Below are 22,275 nucleotides of genomic sequence, written 5' to 3'. Positions count from 1 at the left end.
TAACTAACAAAGGATGTTATTTAAAAAAGGACTCCAGGGCATACAAGTAGTTCTTGAACAGGGGCCCACAAATTTTGGCCAGCAATGGATACTATGATGTGGTCACAAAGGAACTGGATGCAAAAAATAATTTTGATATCATATACTTGGATTTTAGGAAAGCTTCTGATACTGTTTCACATATAAGACTGCTGTACAAATTGAAGCATTGCGGTATTACAGCAAGCTGCTGCTGTGGATAAAGGGATGGTTGAGTGGGAGAAGATAGAGTGTAGTAATCAATGGACACTGTTCTTTGTGGACTAATGTTATTAGTGGAGTTCAACAGGGTTCGGTGTTGGCCCATTGTTGTTTTCTATATTTATCAATGATATTGATGAAGGCATATTAGGCTTAATGTCCAAGTTTGCAGATACAAAGCTTGCCAGTGTGCCTAATGACAAATGACTGGTGCTACTATAACAGGATCTAGAAAAGTTAGGTAGATCGGCTGAGAAAATGGCAATTGAAGTTTAACATTGTCAAATGTGAAATACTCCATTTGGGTTGCAATAACCCCAGATTAATGTACTAACTGTGTGATACTACATTCAGGGAAGTGAAAAAAAAAAAAATGAAAAAACCCTGGGCAATGCAGACAGGCTGCCTGAACAGCTCATGGAGTTTGTCAATGATATACAGGAATTTTTCTAGCTGGTATAAGGAGGTGAGTATCCCATTGTATAAGGAAATGGTCAGGCCACATTTTGAGTACTGCATGCTAGTTTGAAGGCCTCATTTTAGAAAGGATGTGAATCTGTTGGAATGAATGTAGAGAAGGGCAGTGAAATTAGTGAGGGGGAACAAATGGTTACCAAGATAGGCTTCAGTTCTGCAAATTGCTGCATCTGGAGACTCGGCACCTTCAAGGAAATATGATCAAACTGTTTAAGGTTTTGAATGGATTGAGCAAGCTGAGTGGTCATGGGATGCCTCCTCTTGTTCAGACTACACACAAGGGTTGTTGTTATTTTGGTTTTTAGGAGTATTAGCAACTAAGGCCATATTGCTCCGGGGATGTGCGGTGGTCATTCTCTGACCTTTCCGCATCCTCCGTATTTGGTGGTCACGGGCTCGAACCCCAGTCTAATCAAGAAGCGTGTGCTACGCACTGCTGCTGCCCACCTGGCTATGGAAGCACCGCACACAAGGGGACATAAATTCAAATTGAGGAAGGATGGTTGCAAAATAGATGTGTGGAAGTTTTTCTTTTGTTAGTGGGTGGTTGAGTGCTGGAACAAACTTCCATCTGTTGTTGTGGAAGTTGATAGCTTAAATAAACTTAAGGAAGAACTAAACAAACTATTGGAGCTAATGGATAGGTGATATCAGAAGTGGTTTTTTTTGTTTTGGCTGTTGCTGTATAAGCTTGCCTTCTAGCATCATTAGGCTTGACGTAGCCAAGTGGTCAGTAGCGTGCGTGTAATAGCACATGCTCTTTGAGTGGACCGGGGTTCAAGCCCATGACTGCTAAATACGATTAACATTTGATTGATTGATTGATTGATTAATTGATTTATTTATTATAAACTCCACTGACTTGGTGGTCGTGCCGGAGTATAAATAAGAACATTTGCCATTACTAATGCTAAATTAATTAATAAGTTTGGGATAGGGCCTGTCCTTTTTAAAGTTGTCATGAGGTACAACACAAAAATTATTCATGCAATTTTAAATTCTCTTTAATATGTATACAGGGATTATAAATAATTTCGTAATTACTTTTGTCTCCAAATTCAGGGTTTGGCAAGGGAAATGTATAATAATCATATGTGCGTGCATGCATGCATACATTTTATTGCTGTTTGCATGTCCTTTGCACAGTCTCTCTCTCTCTCTCTCTCTCTCTCTCTCTCTCTCTCTCTCTCTCTCTCTCTCTAATTTTAATTCTGTTTAGCATTTACTTAATTGGCTGATTGTAAAACTATTGTGATCTAATCATGTCATTATGTCTAAATGCTTCCAAGTACTTCTTGTATTCGTGCCAGTTTTTTACTATAAAGTGATTTTTATTTATTTATTCACAAGGCTGCCTCTATTTCTTATCACTTCTTTAGCACGTTAATGGTTGTTGATTGTCCTTTAGATACTTAAGGGTATGTTTTAATATATAATAATATATAAACCCTGTGTCGGATTTTAAATTGTTCGTGTTGTATTATTTCTGTCAGAGTAGTGGGAAAAAAAAGTTACAGAAAAAGCATATTAATGACGTATTGTGTGATTACATACTTGTTGAATACCTTTTTTTTTTTTTGTCATATCTTATTTTTAGGTATTCTGCACAGTTCTCTTTGTACTGCTAGCAGTGCAGTTGGAGTTCCTGAATTGCCTCCCTGTGACTTTAATCCAGAAACATACAAGGTATTTAAAATTATTCCATATTTATATAAGTTTAAAACTTTTTCCTGTTATTTCATTGATGGTGCACAAAATAAGACATTCCTTTAGAATTAAATTAAATAATTTAATTATTTTTTTTTATTTTCCTCTGGTAGTATGTGAAAAATTAATGAATGGATTTATACAGATTATAAAATTAATTACAAATTTGCTGTCATCCTAACATCATAATATTAATTTTTATTAACATTTATGTAGATATTTTACATTTAAATATAATATTAGGCCCTTTCCCCCCCCCTCAAAAGTCCTGCTTGTAGACATGACACAATAAAATTACTTAGTGCTCAGGTAACAAGTTACAACCCATCTCCCAACAAACATCAATGTGAGAATATAGAAATTTACAATATATTTTTAACAAGGTGCCAAAAGACAAGTCTGTTAAAATGATGAGATAGCTTAGCCCCCCCCCCATTTTAAAAGGCAGACAGTGCTTTTCAGCCAATGCATTGTGTTCATGGATAAGCTAAACTTAGATACTAAGAAAACGTGACTTTAAATGACCCTCATGGTGTTAGGAAGGTTTTTTTGTGTATGTGCTCGTATGACTAGTCATTAGATAGCATTAATAGAGGCATATGATGCAAGAAAGCAAGCTTATGCAGCATCAGCCAAAAAAAAAAAAAAAAAAACTTCCACTTCACCCCTCCGTTCGTTCGAAATACCTGTCCAGCTGAGCCTTAAATTTATTTAGGCTATGTACTTCCACAACAAGGGATGGAAGTCTGTTCCACCAACCAACTATCCGCTGGCTAAAGGCAAATTTCCGCACATCTATCCTACATCTGTCTTTCCTCAATTTGAATTTATGCCCTCTCAGGTGATTATTCTGAGCAAGAGGCAGAATCCCATCAGCATTGAGCATGCTCAAACCATTCAAGTCTTTATACGCCTCTATCAGATCACCTTGCCGGTGCCTAGTCTCCAGACACTGTAATTTGGAAAACTTAAGCCTCTCTTCGTAAGAGCAACCCTTTGTTCCATTCACTAATCTTGTTGCCCTTCTATGTATTTGTTCCAGCAGCTCTATATCCTTCTTGAAATGAGGCCTCCAGACCTGTATACAGTACTCAAGGTGTGGCCTGACCATTGCCTTATACAAGGGAATAATCACCTCCTTATCCCTGTTAGAAAAATTCCAGTATATCATTGATAAGACACCATGAGCTACTCTTACAGCCCGTCTGCACTGTTCAGAGAACTTCATATCTGCCTGCACAATTACCCCCAGGTATTTTTCATTCTCTACCACTGTCAGTGTAGTACCACAGAGTTGGTACGCTGCTCTGGGGTTGCTGTTTCCCATATCTAGTACTTTACACTTGTCAATGTTAAACTTCATTTGCCACCTCTCAGCCCATCTGCTCAACCTTTCCAGATCCTGTTGCAGCAGCATAGCGTCAGTAGTGTCCTTAACAGCCCTGCCAACCTTTGTATCGTCTGCAAACTTGGACATTAAGCTTGATATACCATCATCAATATTATTTATAAATACAGAAAACAAGAATGGACCCAACACTGAACCCTGAGGAACTCCACTAATAACATTAGTCCATTAATTACCACTCTCTGCCTTCTCCCCCTCAACCACCCCTTTATCCATAGCAGCAATTTGCCTCCAATGCCACACTGCTCCAATTTGTGCAGCAGTCTTCCATGTGCAACAGTATCAAAAGCCTTTCTAAGATCCAAGTATATAATATCAAAGTTATTCCCTCCATCAAGTTCTTTTGTGACTGCATCATAGTATCCAATCAAATTGGTCAGGCAAGACTTCCCCTTAACAAAACCATGCTGTGTCCGAGCTAACTGAAGTCTTGTCTATATGATCCTGCATTGCTTCTTTAACCAGTGCCTCCATTAATTTTCCTGGAACAGAAGTTAAACTCGCAGGTCTATAATTACTTGTGTCAGCCTTTGATCCTCCTTTGTGAATTGGGGTCACATTTGCACATCTCCAGTCAATGGGTACCTCCCATGAGTCCAAGGAAGCTCTCATAATTATGGCTAAGGGTTTGCTTACTTCCTTTGCTGCCTCCTTCAATATAACTGGATAGATCCTATCCACCCCAGGTGCCTTTCTTGTGTTTATCTTCAACAATTTCTCCTCCACTTTACTCTCAGTTATTACAAGATTATCTAGATTACTGCCAGAGTTGAATACAAGATTACTGCCAGAGTTGAATACATCTCTGGCATTCCCTCGCCGAATAACTCCTCATGTGTGAATGCCGACTGCAAAATATTCATTTTGTTTGTTAGCTACCTGAGCAGGATCATCAACAGTTGAACCATCGATATCAAGTGGACAAATCTGATTCATCCCCTTCCTTCTAGAGTTTACATAAGTAAAGAACTCTTTTCTGTTTTTCTTTGCATCCTTTGCCAAAGATTTCTTGTAATCTGCCTTCGCCTGCCTAACGTCCTTTGTAACTTGGTTACAGATCAACTTATATCTATCGTAGGCTTCTGTGTCACGTGTTAATTTATATGTATCCCATGCATTTTTCTTCTCTGCCATATGTCTCATTAGTTCATCTGACATCCATTTAGGCCTAAACCTTGAACAATACAATATTTCTTAGTTGGTATGTAAAGCCTAGTAGCTTCCAAGATAAGTTCTTTGAATGCTTCCCATTTTGAATTTGCCGTTGGTAACATCGTCAGTTGGTCCCACTGTATAAAATTTAAATACTGTCTCATACCATCGTAGTCGCCTTTATGAAAGCAATAACCCTTCCCTTTACCCCTGATGGTAGTTACCTCTTTGAGTAAATCCCACTTCAGCACACTGTGATCACTGCCACCTAGTGGTTCCTCTATCTGCAGATTAGTAAGTATGGATGGCTAACACTTATGCAATTTTGGTATATCTTCATTTCTGAAGTCTCGCAGATTAATAAATTTGTGATATTATGATGTTTCCATTATTTTGATGTTTTCAAAGGCAAATTGATGTGAAAGCTCTGGAACTTCGGGATGATTTGCTGAACCAAAATTACTAATTGTTCAAGTCTCCATTTCAGTTTACATATAGTTGAACACTGATATGAAGAATCATAAACAGTACAAGAAATACTATATAAAAGGTTATGCTTCTGTAGAGAATCAGCTGATCAGTGAAATAACTGAGACTTGATTATGGACTCAAATTTATAGTTGGGTCTCTCTCTCTCTCTCTTGGGATAATTCAGAAATTTTTTTTTTTTTGGCTGGTGCAGCATAAGCCTCAGACTTCCTTGCACCATATGGCTAATAATAATAATTAAAAGCCAGATCATATGATATACCTACCTTGGTCAAATAAAGAGGGATTTTCTCATACATATGCTTCATCCTTAATGTTGCATATACCTTATCTGTTTGGATGCGGGGAATTTTGCAATTAAAAATACAGAACATGTGTTTAATAATCTTAGAAATAAGAGTTTGTCTAACACCGATTGCTTATTTTTTGCCATGTGCTACCACATTATACATGAATGTCCAAGTACCATACACATTAGACATTTTGTAGACTTTACTTTTTAATCACTCCTAAAGCAAGAACAGGATTCCTGGATAGGATTGTATTTGAATTAGTAAAACTTTTAGTTGAAATTAATTATATAGATTTATAGATCTATAAATCTCTAAATATCTACAAATCTATAGATTTATAGATATTTCATAGGTCTTAATTTATATGGTCTCTTGTCAGAGTTACATTTATCCAAGATCATTCAAATATATTTATATCATTTCATTCCACAAATCATGTATCATGGTGACCTCCAGAAACATGTTTTAGAAAAATATCACAAAGGCATTCAAAATTAATTCTTATAATGGAACGTATGATAATGATGAAAGTGTAGTGCAATTTCCATTATAAATATGACCTTTTAGAAAGATAAATAACTTAGTATTATAGTGAAATTTTCAACTTCCAAGGACTTGGAATGAATTACAAGAAAAAAAGAAAAAAAAACCAATGTGTTATTGGATTCACATGTGATATTTTCACAATACCTCCATTTATCCCTACAGATGCAAAATACGTTTCCATATTTTTTTCAGTTTGCACCAGCTAGCAAAAACTTACTTAAAGTCGAATTTGCGTAAGTCAAGAATTGTGTAAATCAGGGAGTTCCTGTAATGAATTATGGAAGTATTTAATAATGTACACTCTAGGTAGTAGTAGTAGTGGCATGTGATGCAAGAAAGCATGTGTATGAGCTTATGCAGCATCAGCCAAAAAAAAAAAAAATCACACCATTCCCTCCAAATGCCTGTCCAGTTCCTCCTTAAATTTATTCAACCTATCAGCTTCCACAACGACAGATGGAAGTTTGTTCCAGCAATTAACCACCCGCTGGCTAAAGGCAAATTTCCGCACATCTATTCTACATCTGTCTTTTCTTAATTTGAATTTATGCCCCCTTAGGTTCGTAATCTGAACAAGTGGAAGGATCCCATCAGAGTTCAGTGTGCTCAACCCATTCAAGGCCTTATACACCTCAATCAGATCACCGCGCAGGTGCCGTCTTCAGCCACTGCAATTTGCAGAACTTAAGACTTTCTTGGTAAGAGGATCCCTTCATTCCCCTCACCAATCTTGTTGCCCTTCTCTGTACACGCTCAAGTAAATCTACATCCTTCCTAAAATGAGGCCTCCAGACCTGTACGCAGTACTCAAGGCGTGGCCTGATCATTGCCTTATACAGAGGGATAAACACCTCCTTTTCCCTGCTAGCAAAATTCCTATATATCATTGACAAAACTCCATGACCTGCCCTGGCAGCCTGTCTGCATTGCTCAGAAAACTTCATATTTGCCTGCACAATTACTCCCAGGTCTTTATTCATTTTCTACCACCTTAAGTGTAGTACCACACAGTTGGTACGTTTCTCTGGGTTTACTTCTACCCATATGCAGTACTTTGCATTTGTCAAGGTTAAACTTCAGTTGCCACTTCTTAGCCCATCTGCCCAAATTATCTAGATCCTGTTGCAGTAGGTTGAAATTTAACTTGGAGGAAGAATCTAATAACACTAACATTCTTAATCTTAAGAAATTTATAGCTAAAAAGGTTCAGACTGTGGTCAACTGACATATAAGTTATGTATTTGCATCATATCTATGTATTGAACTAACTGAGCTTGTATAAGTTGTCATTACATAACATCCCATATTATGAAATCTTTCATGACCATTGCCTATCTTTTATGCTCTCAACATATACTTCCTCCTCTTGTGTCTGGGCAGAATTGCAGACATTTTCAAATTTAATCTAATTCACGACTTTTTGCCGACATTGTCCTGTACTTGTTAAGTAAGTCCTAGAGTGTATATCATTAAAGATCTCTTACTCTTAATATTAGTGCCAACGTGTACTACAGTATCAACTTTTGTGCCATTAAAAGATGATATCTGCTCTACAGTGTCATATTTTTGTCCCCTGGCAGACACACCCTGGTCCTATTCCACCTGTCCTTCTTGCACAAAATGTTTCCCTGACAATAGTCACCAAAAATAACTAGCTTCTCTAGGACTAGCACATTCTGCCTTGAAGATTTCCGCCGTGTTGTCTGATGCACATGAATGGACTCTGGTGTAGAGTTGGGCAGCTGAGAGCTTTATAGGATTAAAATTCCCCATTTTAATTCCTTTGAGAGCATCTACCCTACTCTTCAAACCCTTATAAATGCCCATCAGAATGCTGAGTTGCCACCTAATTTCTTTATACTGTTTGCCCCCTCCCCCCAACACACACATCCTCCTTGGCTAGATCATGTCCTGTTCTAGAAAGGTCTGCAGACATTTCACAAGTTGCACTTTTTTTTAGGCTATGATGCTTTGGAGAATTACCCCCTTAGGTTCTCCCCCTGAGCCACAGCACTCTCCTGCTGCTTTATGCCCATTGTTTTGCTGCTCTAGTCTGAGGCACATGATTTCTATTTAAATAAAATTTAATTGATTAACAGTGAAAATTATAAAGATTAAAAAATTAAATTTATTAATTGTCAGTACTATACTAAGCTAATTGATTTCTAAATGTATTCCACTATTTAGTTTTACGCTAGCAAGTTCAAGATGTAAAGTTACGCTATATTGCAATGTTAAATTAGTTATATCCTTGCTAAAAAGTAAAAATTCCTTATCTAAACACAAAAAAGATATATGCCCAACAAGTGATTAGAACCTTCGAGCTACTTATTTATCACAATTAAAGTATCAGAGAAACTTAAGTTTCTTTGCAGATGCTTAGTTGTCTGGATTTGCAATTTGCAGAACTGAGGATTTTATTGGTAAGTGTCCCTGATTACTTTTGTTGTATTCCTGATTATTCTTGTTGCTCTTTTTTGCAACCATTCTAACAGATCTATATTTTTACTAAAATGAGACTTCTTGATCTTTATGCAAAACGAGGCCAAATGTTCATTTATATTTGGTAGTCACATTTTACAAAGAATGTAGATCTGTTGGTATAGGCACAGTAAGGCACAGGATTAGTGGAGACACAAAAGGAAATTTTACCAGAAACACTTGGGGTCTACAAATTGTGAGGAAACCTGATTGAAGTGTTTAAAGCTTTAACTCTCTCAATTTTTAACCTTCTCAATTTTTAATTTTTAACTAAAGTTTCAACTTTAACTACTCTCAATTTTTAACCGTATCTTAATGCAGCACTACTTTCCCCCTCTCTGGAACAGATATGCTGTGAGGCCACATCCTAAATGCCAATCTGCATCCCTCATTAAACAGTTCAGGCCAATCTCTCGCTCCTCCAGCCTCTTGAAACTTATGGAGAAGGCATTACTTTCAACCATCACCAATCAAATCATGCCTCACAAACCCCCACAAATTCACTATGCCATTCCCGGAAGATCCACAGTCACCAATTTAACTTCCATAACCAGCACTATTCTCAGGGCACTAGAAGCAAAAGCAGAACTTGCCGTTACGTATGTCGACCTGGAAGCTGCCTTCGACTCAATCAGCATTCCCTCACTTGTTCACCTCCTAGAAAATTACTTCCATATAAAAGGTGACTTGTTGTGGTTTATCACAACCCTGCTATCAGACAGAATCATTGTTCTTACAGCGGATCAAGATATAATCTCAAGAAAAATCACTACAGGAGTTCCCCAAGGCGGAGTCCTCTCCGGAGCATTATTTACAGCAGTCATTATTCCGTTTGTTCAAGAGAGAGAGAAGACATAATCTGCTATGCTGATGATATTAAGTTACACACCCAGATTAACCCCGGGGAACATATCTCAAAAATTAATGAAAAGATCAATCGAAAGCTACACGACTTAGAATCCTATCTCCATCAATTTGGATTACTTATTAATCCTGCAAAATCAGCCCAAAGTGTCTTTTCGTTGAAGCACCAACCCACTGAAGTCCAAGTTTCTTTAAATGGCATTTTCCTTCCAATGGTAAATACACATACAGACTTGGGAGTAGTTTTCGATTGCAAACTGACCTTCAAGCCCCACATTGACAAGCTCATAACAAAATTCTGCAAAATGCGGTGGATTACCAAACAACAACTACTTCACGTTAAGGATCTGGATGTGACTCGGCGGTACGTATACACCTCTGTATACTCCGTCGTGTTATACGACTCAGAAATAAGGGCATCTGCAGCCCCCACGAATATCAAGCGTGTGTACTCCTCCGAATACTGGCTCCTTCGTTGGGTCACACATAAACATCATCGTCCACCCCAGCAAAGAACAACTGCGATGGCAACCGCACTGAACTTTGCCCAACTGCCAAATCTTATAATGGAAAGACGCCTCACCCTAACTGTCAAAATGACCACTAGAATAATCTCGGAGCCAAACATATGGGAACTGTGCAGTTGGAGGATCCCTCAACCCGGACCGAGGTCAGCTCCAACCCTTATAGCCAACCATAACAGACTAGCCCTTAGCGACCGCTTTCTCCCCAAGCAGATGCTTATCACTGTCCAAGCAATCAAAGGCGACCTCTACAAGTTTGTCAAGGACCGCAAATACCGGAGGGAGATCCTTGATGACCTAAACTCAACCAGGAAAACTTCACAGTAATGTCGCAGTATAATAAATTTAAAAAGGATGTCTGTATAATATTGTATATAATGTCAAAAAATACTGTATAACATTTTTATGAATATTGTGAATAATTTAACTGAAACCTATTATATTGTTGGCCCTGGGGGATGAACCCGAACTTCGATGTGGGCCCCGTCCTCAAGGCCTTTGTACACCAGCCAATGTGAAGGCCCCTGGCATTCCTGCCGTGAAGGGTAAATTGTATACATCCTTTGTACAATAAAGATTATATATATATGAAATTTTACCAGAAACACTTGGGTTCTACAAATTGTGAGGAAACCTGATTGAAGTGTTTAAAGCTTTAAGTGGGTTGAAAATGCTTACATCATCATTTTTTCTTGGATGACACACTTATATGGGGACATATATTTAATTTGAAAAAGGATTGTTGCAGGATAGATACATAAAAATTTACTTACATCCAGAAAATAATCGTTGGAACAAATTAACACCTATTTTTGTTGAAGTGGGTATTTTGAAAAAAAAATTTAATAAAGGATTAGGTAAATTGGCAAAGGTAAAGAAAGGCAACACGAGAACCATGGCAAACTTTGGGAAACTTACTGGACAAACTTATTTCTCACTACTGTAGTTTCTCCCTGCATTCTCGGTAAACAGTTGGTGCATGTTATTGGTAGTGGCAGCAGAAGTTGATAATGATGTATTGATTAGTTTTTTTCTCATTATTAAAAGCAGGTTATTGGAGATCATGAATGTAATGCCTTTACGGCTGAAATTTACTTAGAGGTACACCTAGACTGCTTCAGTCTTAGGGTGTTTATCCCCCCCCCTTGCTGTTTTAAAACAGGAAAACGACTTCTACAGACGGTGTGCGTTATTGTTAGTGGCAGTATAAGTCGTTTTCCTATTTTAAAACAGCAGGAGGGAGGATAAACACCCTGAGACTGAGGCAGCCTGGAGGGTGTACCCTAAGTAAATTTCAGCCCACTCATGAACTCCAATAATCTGCTTTTAATAATGAGAAAAAACTAATCAATACATCATTATCGACTTCTACTGCCACTACTGATAACACGCACCATCTGTTTACCGAGAATGCAGGGAGAAATGAGTTTTTCTGGTAAGTTTCCCGAAGTTTGCCATGTTTTGCTTGTTGGCTTTCTTCTTTATCTTAGCTGGCAATTATTAGAGAAGTTGGACAAATGATGTAGGTATCTTTTTTTTTTTTTTTTTTTTTTTTCTTTTGATGATGTTGAATTTGCTTCCTTGCATCATTTGCTGCTACTTCTAATATTAATAGAGTGACACTAGTTGCTTTGTTCAAAACTAAGCTCCTTTCATACCAAATAGAATTATATAACAATAACTGCGGCACAAATAGCATAGAAATATCAATGCTTGTTGAACACACTGATATACATCTTTACAGAAAAGAGTTTGTTGTCGACTAGAATTGTACATAATATATGAATTACTTGGTGTACAGGAAGCAGTTATATTGACATTGTAAATTTCTGAAGATAATTTCACAGTTCAGTCTGATGAATGAGATGCGAAAATATCTTCAGTCCTTGAATTCTTTAATTTTATTTTAGTATTAGCAATAGCTGTATGGTGTGAAGAAACCTGAGGTTTTTACTGCACCAGCCAAAAAAAAAAAAAAAAAACTACCAATGTATTTCACTTCTCAGTTAGGTACAAATCACCTGACTTGTATTTTCAAGGCTGTCAGGTCAGTGTCAATTACCCATGAAGATAACTTATTCCAGTAATTAACAATTTGCTGGCAGAAAAAAACTGGCCTCTGTAGCCAAGTATTCAGGAGCTGGAGTGCACTAGCATATGCTCTTCTAAACATCTTAGAAAGGATCTGGTTAAGGCCCCAAGGCCTTAACCAGATCCTTTCTAAGTTGTTTAGTTACCAATCTGTGTAGCCCACATATGCAAAGTCTTTCCTAGTATGGACATCATTTTATTGATCCCACTAGGTGCACTGTCATCTTTGGACCTTTTCAAAAAGCCCAATGTAAATTTTTTAAGTGTGGTTTCCATAGTTGGATGCAGTATTACAAGTGTGGCCCCACAGTTGCCTGATATGGTGAAGTTATGACATTATTTATACAAGCAAATATTTTATAAATAACGGTAGGACATCATGGACCCCTTTTGCTACCTATCTGCAGTGCATAGAGAATTTTATGTGCCCATAGCATAATCTCCAGATCCCTTTCTTCCTCTACCATTTTTAATTCAACTTTTCCAATGTTTTGCAAATGTAACCTGCATTTTCAGCATTAAAATGTTGCTGTCACTTTTCTCACCATCTTGAAGCCTACTTTTTGCCTTCTATGAGCACTCATTGACAACTGTTCCAGTTTTAACATCGTTCAGCAATTTTTCTGCTATTTGGGGTGATTATTTGTTTATCTATTATAATTCTATTTATTGCAAAATAAATGCAAGTTATGAACATAATGATTACTGTTCATTACTGCTCTTGTTTCTCATCTTTATTTTTATTACAAATGTCTTTGATCTTTCCTGTATCTGTTTTTGCATGGTTTCTGTCAGGTTAAATGTGGACTCTGCTTATAAATTAATACACTATTGTTATTTCTCTTAGAGTATGTTTAATTTCTCATTAGCATTATTATTTGTAGTATTCAATAAGTATGTTTTTTTTTCTAAACAGGGAATTGGTTATGAAGATGCTCTTGGAGTACATAAAACTTATCTCCACCCTTCGTTAGTTCCATATTATGCAAAATCATTGATTATAACTCAAGGTCACATGCAGTGGCTATGGGATCACACTGGAAAAAGATATCTGGACATGTTTGGAGGAATTGTTACTGTCAGCGTTGGACATTGCCACCAGTAAGTTTGCTATTCCTGTTTTTTTTTTATTTGATGAGAATAATAATACTGATTAATTTATTGAAACAGAAAATAACTTAAATGAGAATAATAATTATTACACATGATGGAAATTATTTATTTCCTGCTGTCTAAAAAGTAAATATATGCTGTGTGAACAGAAAGTTTGAGAATTGGACTGATACCATATAATTTTTAATATCCCATGCCCTTGATTAAGGCATGAATAGAAAAAAAAAAAATTATGTGAATTTATTTTCAATCAGTAGCATGAATTATTATTTTCTCTGCCTCTTGAATTGCTGCCCTCATACACTGTCTGTGAAAGATTATAACTCTGTGCCACGTACCCATGTTTAGCAGATCCTTACAGTCTTACAGTTACATTCACTAGTAAACGGTGGCAATCTTAGAAAGAAACTTGAACCTCTGGAATTGTGCTAGGCAATTTCTGGTTTGTGTTAGGGAAGATGAAAAATGAACATACCCTGTTACCTTTCATTTCCAATGAGCAGATAAGGTGTTGTTATCCAGTGGCTGATTGAGGCCCTCAAGGCCTTCTAAGCACTAAGGCTCTGGGGTAGTGTTGCCCATTGTCATGCCAGCCATACAGATGGTATGGCCACTTGACATAAAATGTACATGTAAATAAACTTGTATGCATCAGCTAGCAGGGATCAGTTATTCTAGTTGCAGAAATTAAATGAGTAACAGAAAGTAATGTATGGACCATATGACCTGTGCTACTTAAATCAGACTTTGAAATAATTATATGCAAAAAAGTATTGTATTTAGTTAGTATTAGGAGTGGCAAATAATGCAAGGAAGCAGGATCAGCCAAATTCTGCTTCCTTATACAGCATCAAACAGGAAAAAAAATTTCCCACTTTACCTGTCTATCCTCTTTAATAACATTGGTTGGCATCAATTTCCTCCCTGAAATAGGTTTGACAGACTCTCGTAGGAAGTATGTTCAAAAACTCATATGTGCTTAAAAAATTCTCTTCACCATCAGTTTTCAAATATCGTAGGTTAATGAGCAAAAATCAAGACCTGTAGTTGGGTTAATCATCTTTTCCATCTATTTTATCTACAGGCAACCCCCGTATTACCACCAGGTGCTCATATCTAGTGAGTATGGGCTTGGCATACCCAGGGCTGACTTCTATTTCTGACTCTCTCTCTCTCTCTCTCTCTCTCTCTCTCTCTCTCTCTCTGTCAGGTGTAACTCAGGAATTTTTTTTTTTTTTTTGGCTGGTGCAGCAAAAGTCTCAGGCTTCCTTGCACCATATGGCTAATTATAATAATAATAACACAGTACTTCTACAACACGGTTTTGCTTCAACAAAATTGATAAATTGCGACAACCCTTGCGCAACACAGTACTTATATAAAACGGTTTCGCTTTAATACAGTTAGAGAATTGTGGCAAACCTCGCATAACAAGGTATTTTTGAGCTTTTGTGCAGAGAAAACCCTGCTGTTATGTATTTAATTTTTCAATATTTCCATTATTTTTTGTGAATCCCTGCTGTTGATTTGCTAGTTGTTAAGGAAAAAAAAAATTATTGGGAAATCCCCATATTAGGTACTCTGCTATTGAACTTGTGCTTGTTTGAGACAATAAAAAAAATTGTGGCTTCGAAGTGTATGGTTCATGACTTTTAAAGTTTTTATAAGGTTATTTTGTTTTTTATTTGGTCATTTATAAATTTTTCTGGGTATGTATTACTAAACTTTTTTTCTTAAAAACTGTATTTGAATCCTATCAGTTTGAACCCTAAGGAAAGTAAAAAAGCACCATTCAAACCAAACTTTATTGCTCTAGAATCAAAGACACAAATTTTGGATCTTCTTAAAAAAGGGAAAAGGATTGTATGTTGCAAAAAGTTTAAATTTAAATGAAGCAGCAATCCGGACCACAAAGTAAAATGAACAGAAAATTAGAACTGTTATTGCTGCAGGATCTTTCATTTCTACAAATGTGACAGCTTGTCCCTGAGTGTCAATAATTGAGAAAGTTCTCAGTATTTGGATTTATGATAGCAGTAAAAAACGGATCCCATTAGATAGCAATGCAATTAAACAAAAGGCACTAAAAATTTATACACATTTAAAATAAAATGGAGAATCTTGTGTTAACCCGGAGTTTGTTTGCCAGTAAAGGTTAGCATTAATAGAGGCATATGATGCAAGAAAGCAAGCTTATGCAGCATCAGCCAAAAAAAAAAAAAAAAACTCCCATTTCACCCTTCCGTTCATTCAAAATACCTGTACACCTGAGCCTTAAATTTATTTAGGCTATCAACTTCCACAACAAGGGATGGATGCTATGTTCCACCAACCAACTACTTGCTGGCTAAAGGCAAATTTCCGCACATCTATCCTACATCTGTCTTTCCTCAATTTGAATTTATGCCCTCTCAGGTGATTATTCTGAGCAAGAGGAAGAATCCCATCAGCATTGAGCATGCTCAAACCATTCAAGGCTTTATACACCTCCATCAGATCACCTCGCAGGTGCCTAGTCTCCAGACACTGTAATTTGCAAAACTTAAGCCTTTCTTCATAAGAGCCCTTTATTCCAGTCACTAATCTTGTTGCCCTTCTCTCTACTTGTTCCAACAACTCTACATCTTTCTTAAAATGAAACCTCCAGACCTGTATACAGTACTCAAGGTGTGGCCTGACCATTGCCTTATACAAGGCAATAATCGACTCCTTATCCCTGCTAGAAAAATTCCTGTATATCATTGACAAGACACCATAAGCTACTCTTGCAGACTGTCTACACTGCTCAGAAAACTTCATATCTGCCTGCACAATTACGCCCAGGTCCATTTCACTCTCTACCACTGTCAGTGTAGTACCACAGGGTTGATACGTTGCTCTGGGGTTGCTGGGGTCCCATATGTAATACTTTACATTTGTCAATGTTAAACGTCATTTGCCACCTCTCAACCCATCTGCTCAACCCTTCTAGATCCTGTTGCATCAGCGTACTGTCATTAGTCTCATTAACAACCCTGCCGATCTTCGTACCTTCTGCAAACTTGGACATTAAGCCTGATATACCATCATAAATATCATTAATGAATACAGAAATCAACAATGGACCCAACACTGAACTCTGGGGGACTCCACTAATAACATTAGTCCACGAAGAGCAGTGTCCATTGATTACCACTCTCTGTTTTCTCCCACTCAACCATCCCTTTATCCATAGCAGAAATTTTCCTCCCGTGCCACACTGCTCCAATTTGTGCAGCAGTCTTCTGTGTGCTACAGTATCAAAAGCCTTTCTAAGATCCAAGTATATAATATCAAAGTTATTCTCTGCATCCAGTTCTTTTGTGACTGCATCATAGTATCCAATCAAATTGGTCAGGCAAGACTTCCCCTTAACAAAACCATGATGTGTCCAAGTTATAGCTGAAGTCTTGTCTAGATGATCCTGCAATGCTTCTTTAACCAGTGCCTCCATTAATTTTCCTGGAACAGAAATTAAACTAGCAGATCTGTAATTACCTGTGTCTTCCTTTGATCCTCCTTTGTGGATTAGGGTCATATTTGCACATTTCCAGCCCATGGGTACCTCCCCTGACTCTCATAATTATGGCCAAGGGTTTGCTTACTTCCTTTGCTGCCTCCTTTAATATAACTGGATAGATTCCATCTACCCCGGGTGCCTTTCGTATGTTTATCTTCAACGATTTCTCATCCACTTTACTCTCAGTTATTACAAGAATATCTAGCTTACTGCCTGAGTTTAATACACCTCTGGGATTTCCCTCCCTGAGTAACTTCTCATGTGTGAATGTAGATTTAGAAATACTCATTTAGATTGTTAGCTACCTGAACAGGATCATCAACAGTTGAATCATTGATATTAAGTGGACCAATCTGATTCATCCCCTTCCTTCTAGAGTTTACAAAATTAAAGATCTCTTTGCATCCTGTGCCAAAGGTTTCTCGTAATCTGCCTTTGCCTGCTTAACCTCCTTTGTGACTTGGTTACAGACCAACTTGTGTCTATCCTAGGCTTGATGTATTTATATTTTATTACCTTAGACTTGGCACACGATAGCCTTAGATGCTGATGCGCCATTAAACTTCCAATAACCAACCAACCATAGGCTTGGTGTGTGATGTCACCTGTTAATTTATATGTATCCCATGCATTTTTCTTTCCTTCCACATGTCTAATTAGGCATGTGGCAGAGAAGAATCTCGAACAATATTTCTTAGCTGGTATGAAAAGCCTAGTAGCTTCGAAGATTATTTCTTTGAATGCTTCCCATTTTGAATTTGCTGTTAGTAACATCATCAGTTAGTCCTACTGTATAGAATTTAAATACTGTCTCAGACTACCGTAGTCACCTTTACTAAAGCAAAAACCCTTCCCTTTACCTCTGATGGTAGTTACCTCTGAGTAAATCCCATTTCAGCACACTGTGATTACTGCCACATAGTGGTTTCTTTATCTGCAGATTCCTAATGCATGAAGAATCACTACTGATAATCAGATCAAGAGTATTACTCCCTCTAGTTGCCTCCCAAACATGCTGCTGTAAAAAAAAACAATCATCCAATAAATCCACAAAAGCCTTGCTAGTGTGTGAGTGATCTCTGCCTCTATTTCTCTGCACGATTGCTCATTATACTCATCAGATTCATTAGGCCTATAACACAAACTTACTCTCATTTTACGTTTCCCAGTGCTTATGTCACACCAAACTGACTCAACATTGCATTGTCCGCCATAATCTATTGGATGCACTTCCTTAGATTTTATGTTTCCTAACTAACCCCTCCTCCTTTCTTGTCCTGTCTATCCTTTCTGTACAAATTGTACTTCCTAAATTCCAATTCTGCACTGCTTATGTTTTGTCACACCATGTCTCTGATATCCCAACAATATCTGCCTTTGATTGATGTCTTGGCTAGCACTTCAAACTCATGCTCATCAAATGTATTAACTGTACTAATAACTATTAACTCCTAGCATTGGTATACATGCACTTGTTTCTACTCTTAGTTACCCTAACACATCCCATGTATTTGCTTGTTCCACTATGACTCCCAGCAGTCCTGGAAATCCCCATTGCCTTGCTTTCCAGGCTGCTGCTCAATTGAATTTCAATAGAAGCAGTGCAAGAATCATTTTCACCTCTGCCAGTGGCTACTGTTAATCTATTAGTCTGTGTGTCCCCCCAAGCTAGCATTTTTTCGACCCACCTAACTCTGCCTCGATAGCATCAGCAAATATTCTTGCACCCTTTCTATTTAAGTGTATCCCATCCCTGTAGAAGCAGGCTCTCCTGTTAGCAAGCACAGACCAGGCTGAGAAAAATTCTACCCCTTGAGCCTTGCACAATCTCTCCATGGCCGAATTGGTCGACAAGGCTCTCATCATATACTCCCTCCTATCGTGTGTGGGTAGAATTGCAGATACTTCCAAATTCAACCCTAACTCATGGATTTCTTTCAACAATGACCTGTACTTGTTAAGTAATTCCACCAGTCTCCTACTCTTAATATCAGTGCTAATGTGTACAACAGTATCACTCTTTATGCCCTTAAAAGATGATATCTGCTCTACAATGTCATCAACTTTTGCCACTGACAGACATACCCTGGTCCTGTTCTACCTATCCTTTTTGCACAATATATTTCCCATCTCCCTGACAATAGTCACCAACAATAACTAGTTCGTTTGGGACCAGCACATTCTGCCTTAGGGGTTGCAGCTGTGTTGCGTGCAGTTCAAGTGCAAGCTCTGGTATTGATGTTGGCAGCTGAGAGCTTGATGGGCCCTCAATTTAAATCCTTCGAGGGCATCCAACCTGGCCTTCAAGCTCTCATATAGGTCCATAACAATGCTGAGTTGGTGCCTGATTTCCTCACGCTCCTTACATCGCACACACACACAAAGACATTCTCCTTGGCAATATCATGTCCCATTCCTGATTGCTCCACAAACTTCAAACAAGCAGTGCATTTCAAAAGGCTGTGATTCAGAGGACAACTGCTCCCTCCCCTCAGTTGAGCCACAGCACTCCCATTAGTTTCAGCCTTTTGCTTTGCTGCTCTGGTTCATGATTTCTGAGTCATGAGTCATGATTTCTATTCAATTTCAAATAAAATTCCAATAAAAAATATAACCCTAAACCTATATCCCAATGCAGTTATAACACTATATATTTGTAGTTCAGTATCGAATATTATCTCTGAGTTATGTTATATGACTTTCTTATCTCCTGTCAAGTTATATATATTAATTTATAATGTTACGTTTGTAAAAACTAGGTCATTATATGTATTTAGTTAAAAAAGTATAATTTAATTGACAATGAAATTTAAATGTCACCGATTCCGCCAACTTGCTTTTTTGCTTGTGGGAGACATATTTAAAAGCAAATAAGGGCCTTTCCTTGCAAATTGTTCGATTATCCAGAAAGACAGAATCGGAAATGGCCTCCCCACAGAGCAGTTGCCATCCTTGTGGGTTGCCTTCAACCTAGATGCAGTAGCAATATGCATTATAGTAAGGTTCCTCTTAACTATTTGTTAATGATATAGTTGAACTATATAGCAGGAGAGGGTGGTACAGTTAAATGTAGTACTTTCAGATTATTCCATGTCTCAATGGTGGTTGGGATTGAAAGGTTGAAGTCCTATAATCAATTTGAAGCTATTTTCAAATATTTCCATTGTAAGCTGTTTAAGACAAGCAACAGTAGGTACAAGATAAACAGTCTGTTACTGTGAGGAGAGACGTATGCAGTCATTACAGCTTTGAAATTGTCTCCAAATGTTATAACTTTTAGGTGTGGGTGTGGTGGGTGTGTATGTGGAATATTACTGAAATTCCTTTACTTCCTTTTTTAGGTTGAGTAAATGATTTTTCATCGTAGCAAAAGTTAAGTGCTAATGATTTATACAGATATCATCTGTATAAAAGTATTTGTATTTTCATACATATACCTTTTTATATTATTGATTATTGCATCCATGGACTTTGCACAGTATGGCCCCACTGCACCATAAAGCACTAAACCAACTGACCAACCACTGTCAGCTGTGGAAGGCTCAAGTAGCTTACTGTAGCTTGCAGTGATAAATTACTGATATTGCAGCTGACAGTCATATCCCTTTGAAACAGTGTAAGCTTATTGGCTGCTATTGATATCATTGGTATCTTTCTCTATATTATATTATTTTGCCTGTTCCTTATATGCATGTATCTAGTTTACATCTGCTGCTTTCAGAGAGGGTTGTTTTAATAATTTTTATAGCACAGTGTACACGTTGAAAGAGTAATTTAAAGAGTATTATATTAAAACATAGTTATCTTGAAAAATATAGCATGCTCTAAATAAAGCACAATTTTGGAAAAAGTATTTTTCCAAAATTGTGATTAATTGTGAAAATTGTGATTCATATGTTGACATATGAAATTTATATGAATTTATTTTTATAATTATATATTATTTAAAAGTTGCATATTTTATTATGGCCTTATGTACTTATCTTTTTTATTATCACAGAAAAGTGAAGAAGGCACTGATTGATCAGGCAGATCGTTTATGGCATACTACTAGTATATATATGCATCCAAAAATCCATGAATATGCACAAAAATTAACAGCACGTTTACCAGGAGACCTTAAGGTATAGTTATGATACAATATTCAGGAGCTATAAGTGCAAAAAAAAAAAAAAAAAACCTTTCTTTCCTTTAGGACAGTGGTTCGCGAACCCCTGGAGGTTCGCGAAAGTGTTCCAGGGGGTTCACACTAAAAATTTTGTAATGGCATCTGCTTAGATTTACATAGGTATATTATTGTAAATGACAAAATAGAACTAATAATAAACAATGAAGAAAAATAAAATTAAATAAAAAGTAAAGAATTGCCAAAGAAAGAAACAACATCTCCCACAGTTCCTTATAATTACTTTACTATCTTACAGTATATTGTGTTAAATAAATATCTAAAATTATTTCTTGACTAAATTTCTAAGAGTATGAAAAAGGTTGTTTATGTATGGGTAATGCGAGATATAATCAAACGATGCATTGATACTACCTGAGTAGTAGAAATGATGGAAGTGCATTGCCCATGTCTAAACAACCTTTTTTAAAAAGATATGTTTTCCATACTATTGTTTGTTTGTTTTTTTTTTTTCCATTCTTAAGGGTCATTGTTATGTATAGGTACCTTTTTTTAGAACCTATATTACTTTGTACCATGCATGGGTTGAAGGTTGAAAAGATGAAAGAAAACACTTGTTGACATTAGACTTGAACTTCTGTAGATTCTAATTTTCAGGCGGCTTGTGTTCAGACTGTTTTGAAAGGGAGAGTGGGAATTATAGAAGCTAATTTAGAAGAACAATGCCCATGGAAGTATCTGTAGAAAAGGCATTCAGCAGAAACAGAACGTTTATGAGACAGAGAGTGGAGAGACTCTGTTAGAGATGAGTCATTAATTAACCTAACTGCCCTCTTTTGAATGGAATCTACAAGCCTGAGAAAGGTTTTGGGGGCACCACCCCAGATGTGGGAACAATATTCCATGGTAGGTTGGATTTGTGATTTCTACAGAGTAAACAACTGTTTGGATGAAAAATAACACTGAGAGCGAAAGAGAAAACCGAATTTTTCAGATGCAGAGGAAGCAATGTTTGTAATGTGCTTGTGCCAAGAGAGATTAGAAGTCAGGGTAATCCCCAAGATCTTGTCTAGAAATCGGAGTGTATTTAAAGATACACATAGGAGCAGAAGAATCCTTTTTGCAAAATATATAAGACAGGACTGAGTTTTAGAAGGATTGAAATTAAGTTTTCTTTGCTCTGCTGGAGAATTGCCTGGAGATCAGCATTTAAGGATTTGGCAGTG

General features: G+C 37.1%; 1 protein-coding gene across 1 annotated transcript in view; it reads left to right on the top strand.

The window, feature by feature from the left end:
- The first annotated feature begins 2,368 nt into the window (after positions 1–2,368).
- LOC150080934 (alanine--glyoxylate aminotransferase 2, mitochondrial) overlaps positions 2,369–22,275 on the top strand; it is a 209,816-nt gene continuing 189,909 nt past the window's right edge. Inside the window, exons 1-3 of the mRNA XM_090380600.1 lie at positions 2,369–2,403; positions 13,189–13,373; positions 20,924–21,047. Coding sequence (XP_090236726.1) covers positions 13,288–13,373; positions 20,924–21,047 — 210 coding nt within the window. The 5' untranslated portion in view covers positions 2,369–2,403; positions 13,189–13,287. The remainder of the gene's footprint in view (positions 2,404–13,188; positions 13,374–20,923; positions 21,048–22,275) is intronic.

Source organism: Mastigoproctus giganteus, chromosome 9, assembly GCF_048544385.1.
Source record: "Mastigoproctus giganteus isolate SK-2022 chromosome 9, ASM4854438v1, whole genome shotgun sequence".
Lineage (NCBI taxonomy): Eukaryota > Metazoa > Arthropoda > Arachnida > Uropygi > Thelyphonidae > Mastigoproctus > Mastigoproctus giganteus.
Note: the sequence above shows the minus strand (reverse complement) of the source record. Positions and strands in the feature narration are given on the sequence as shown.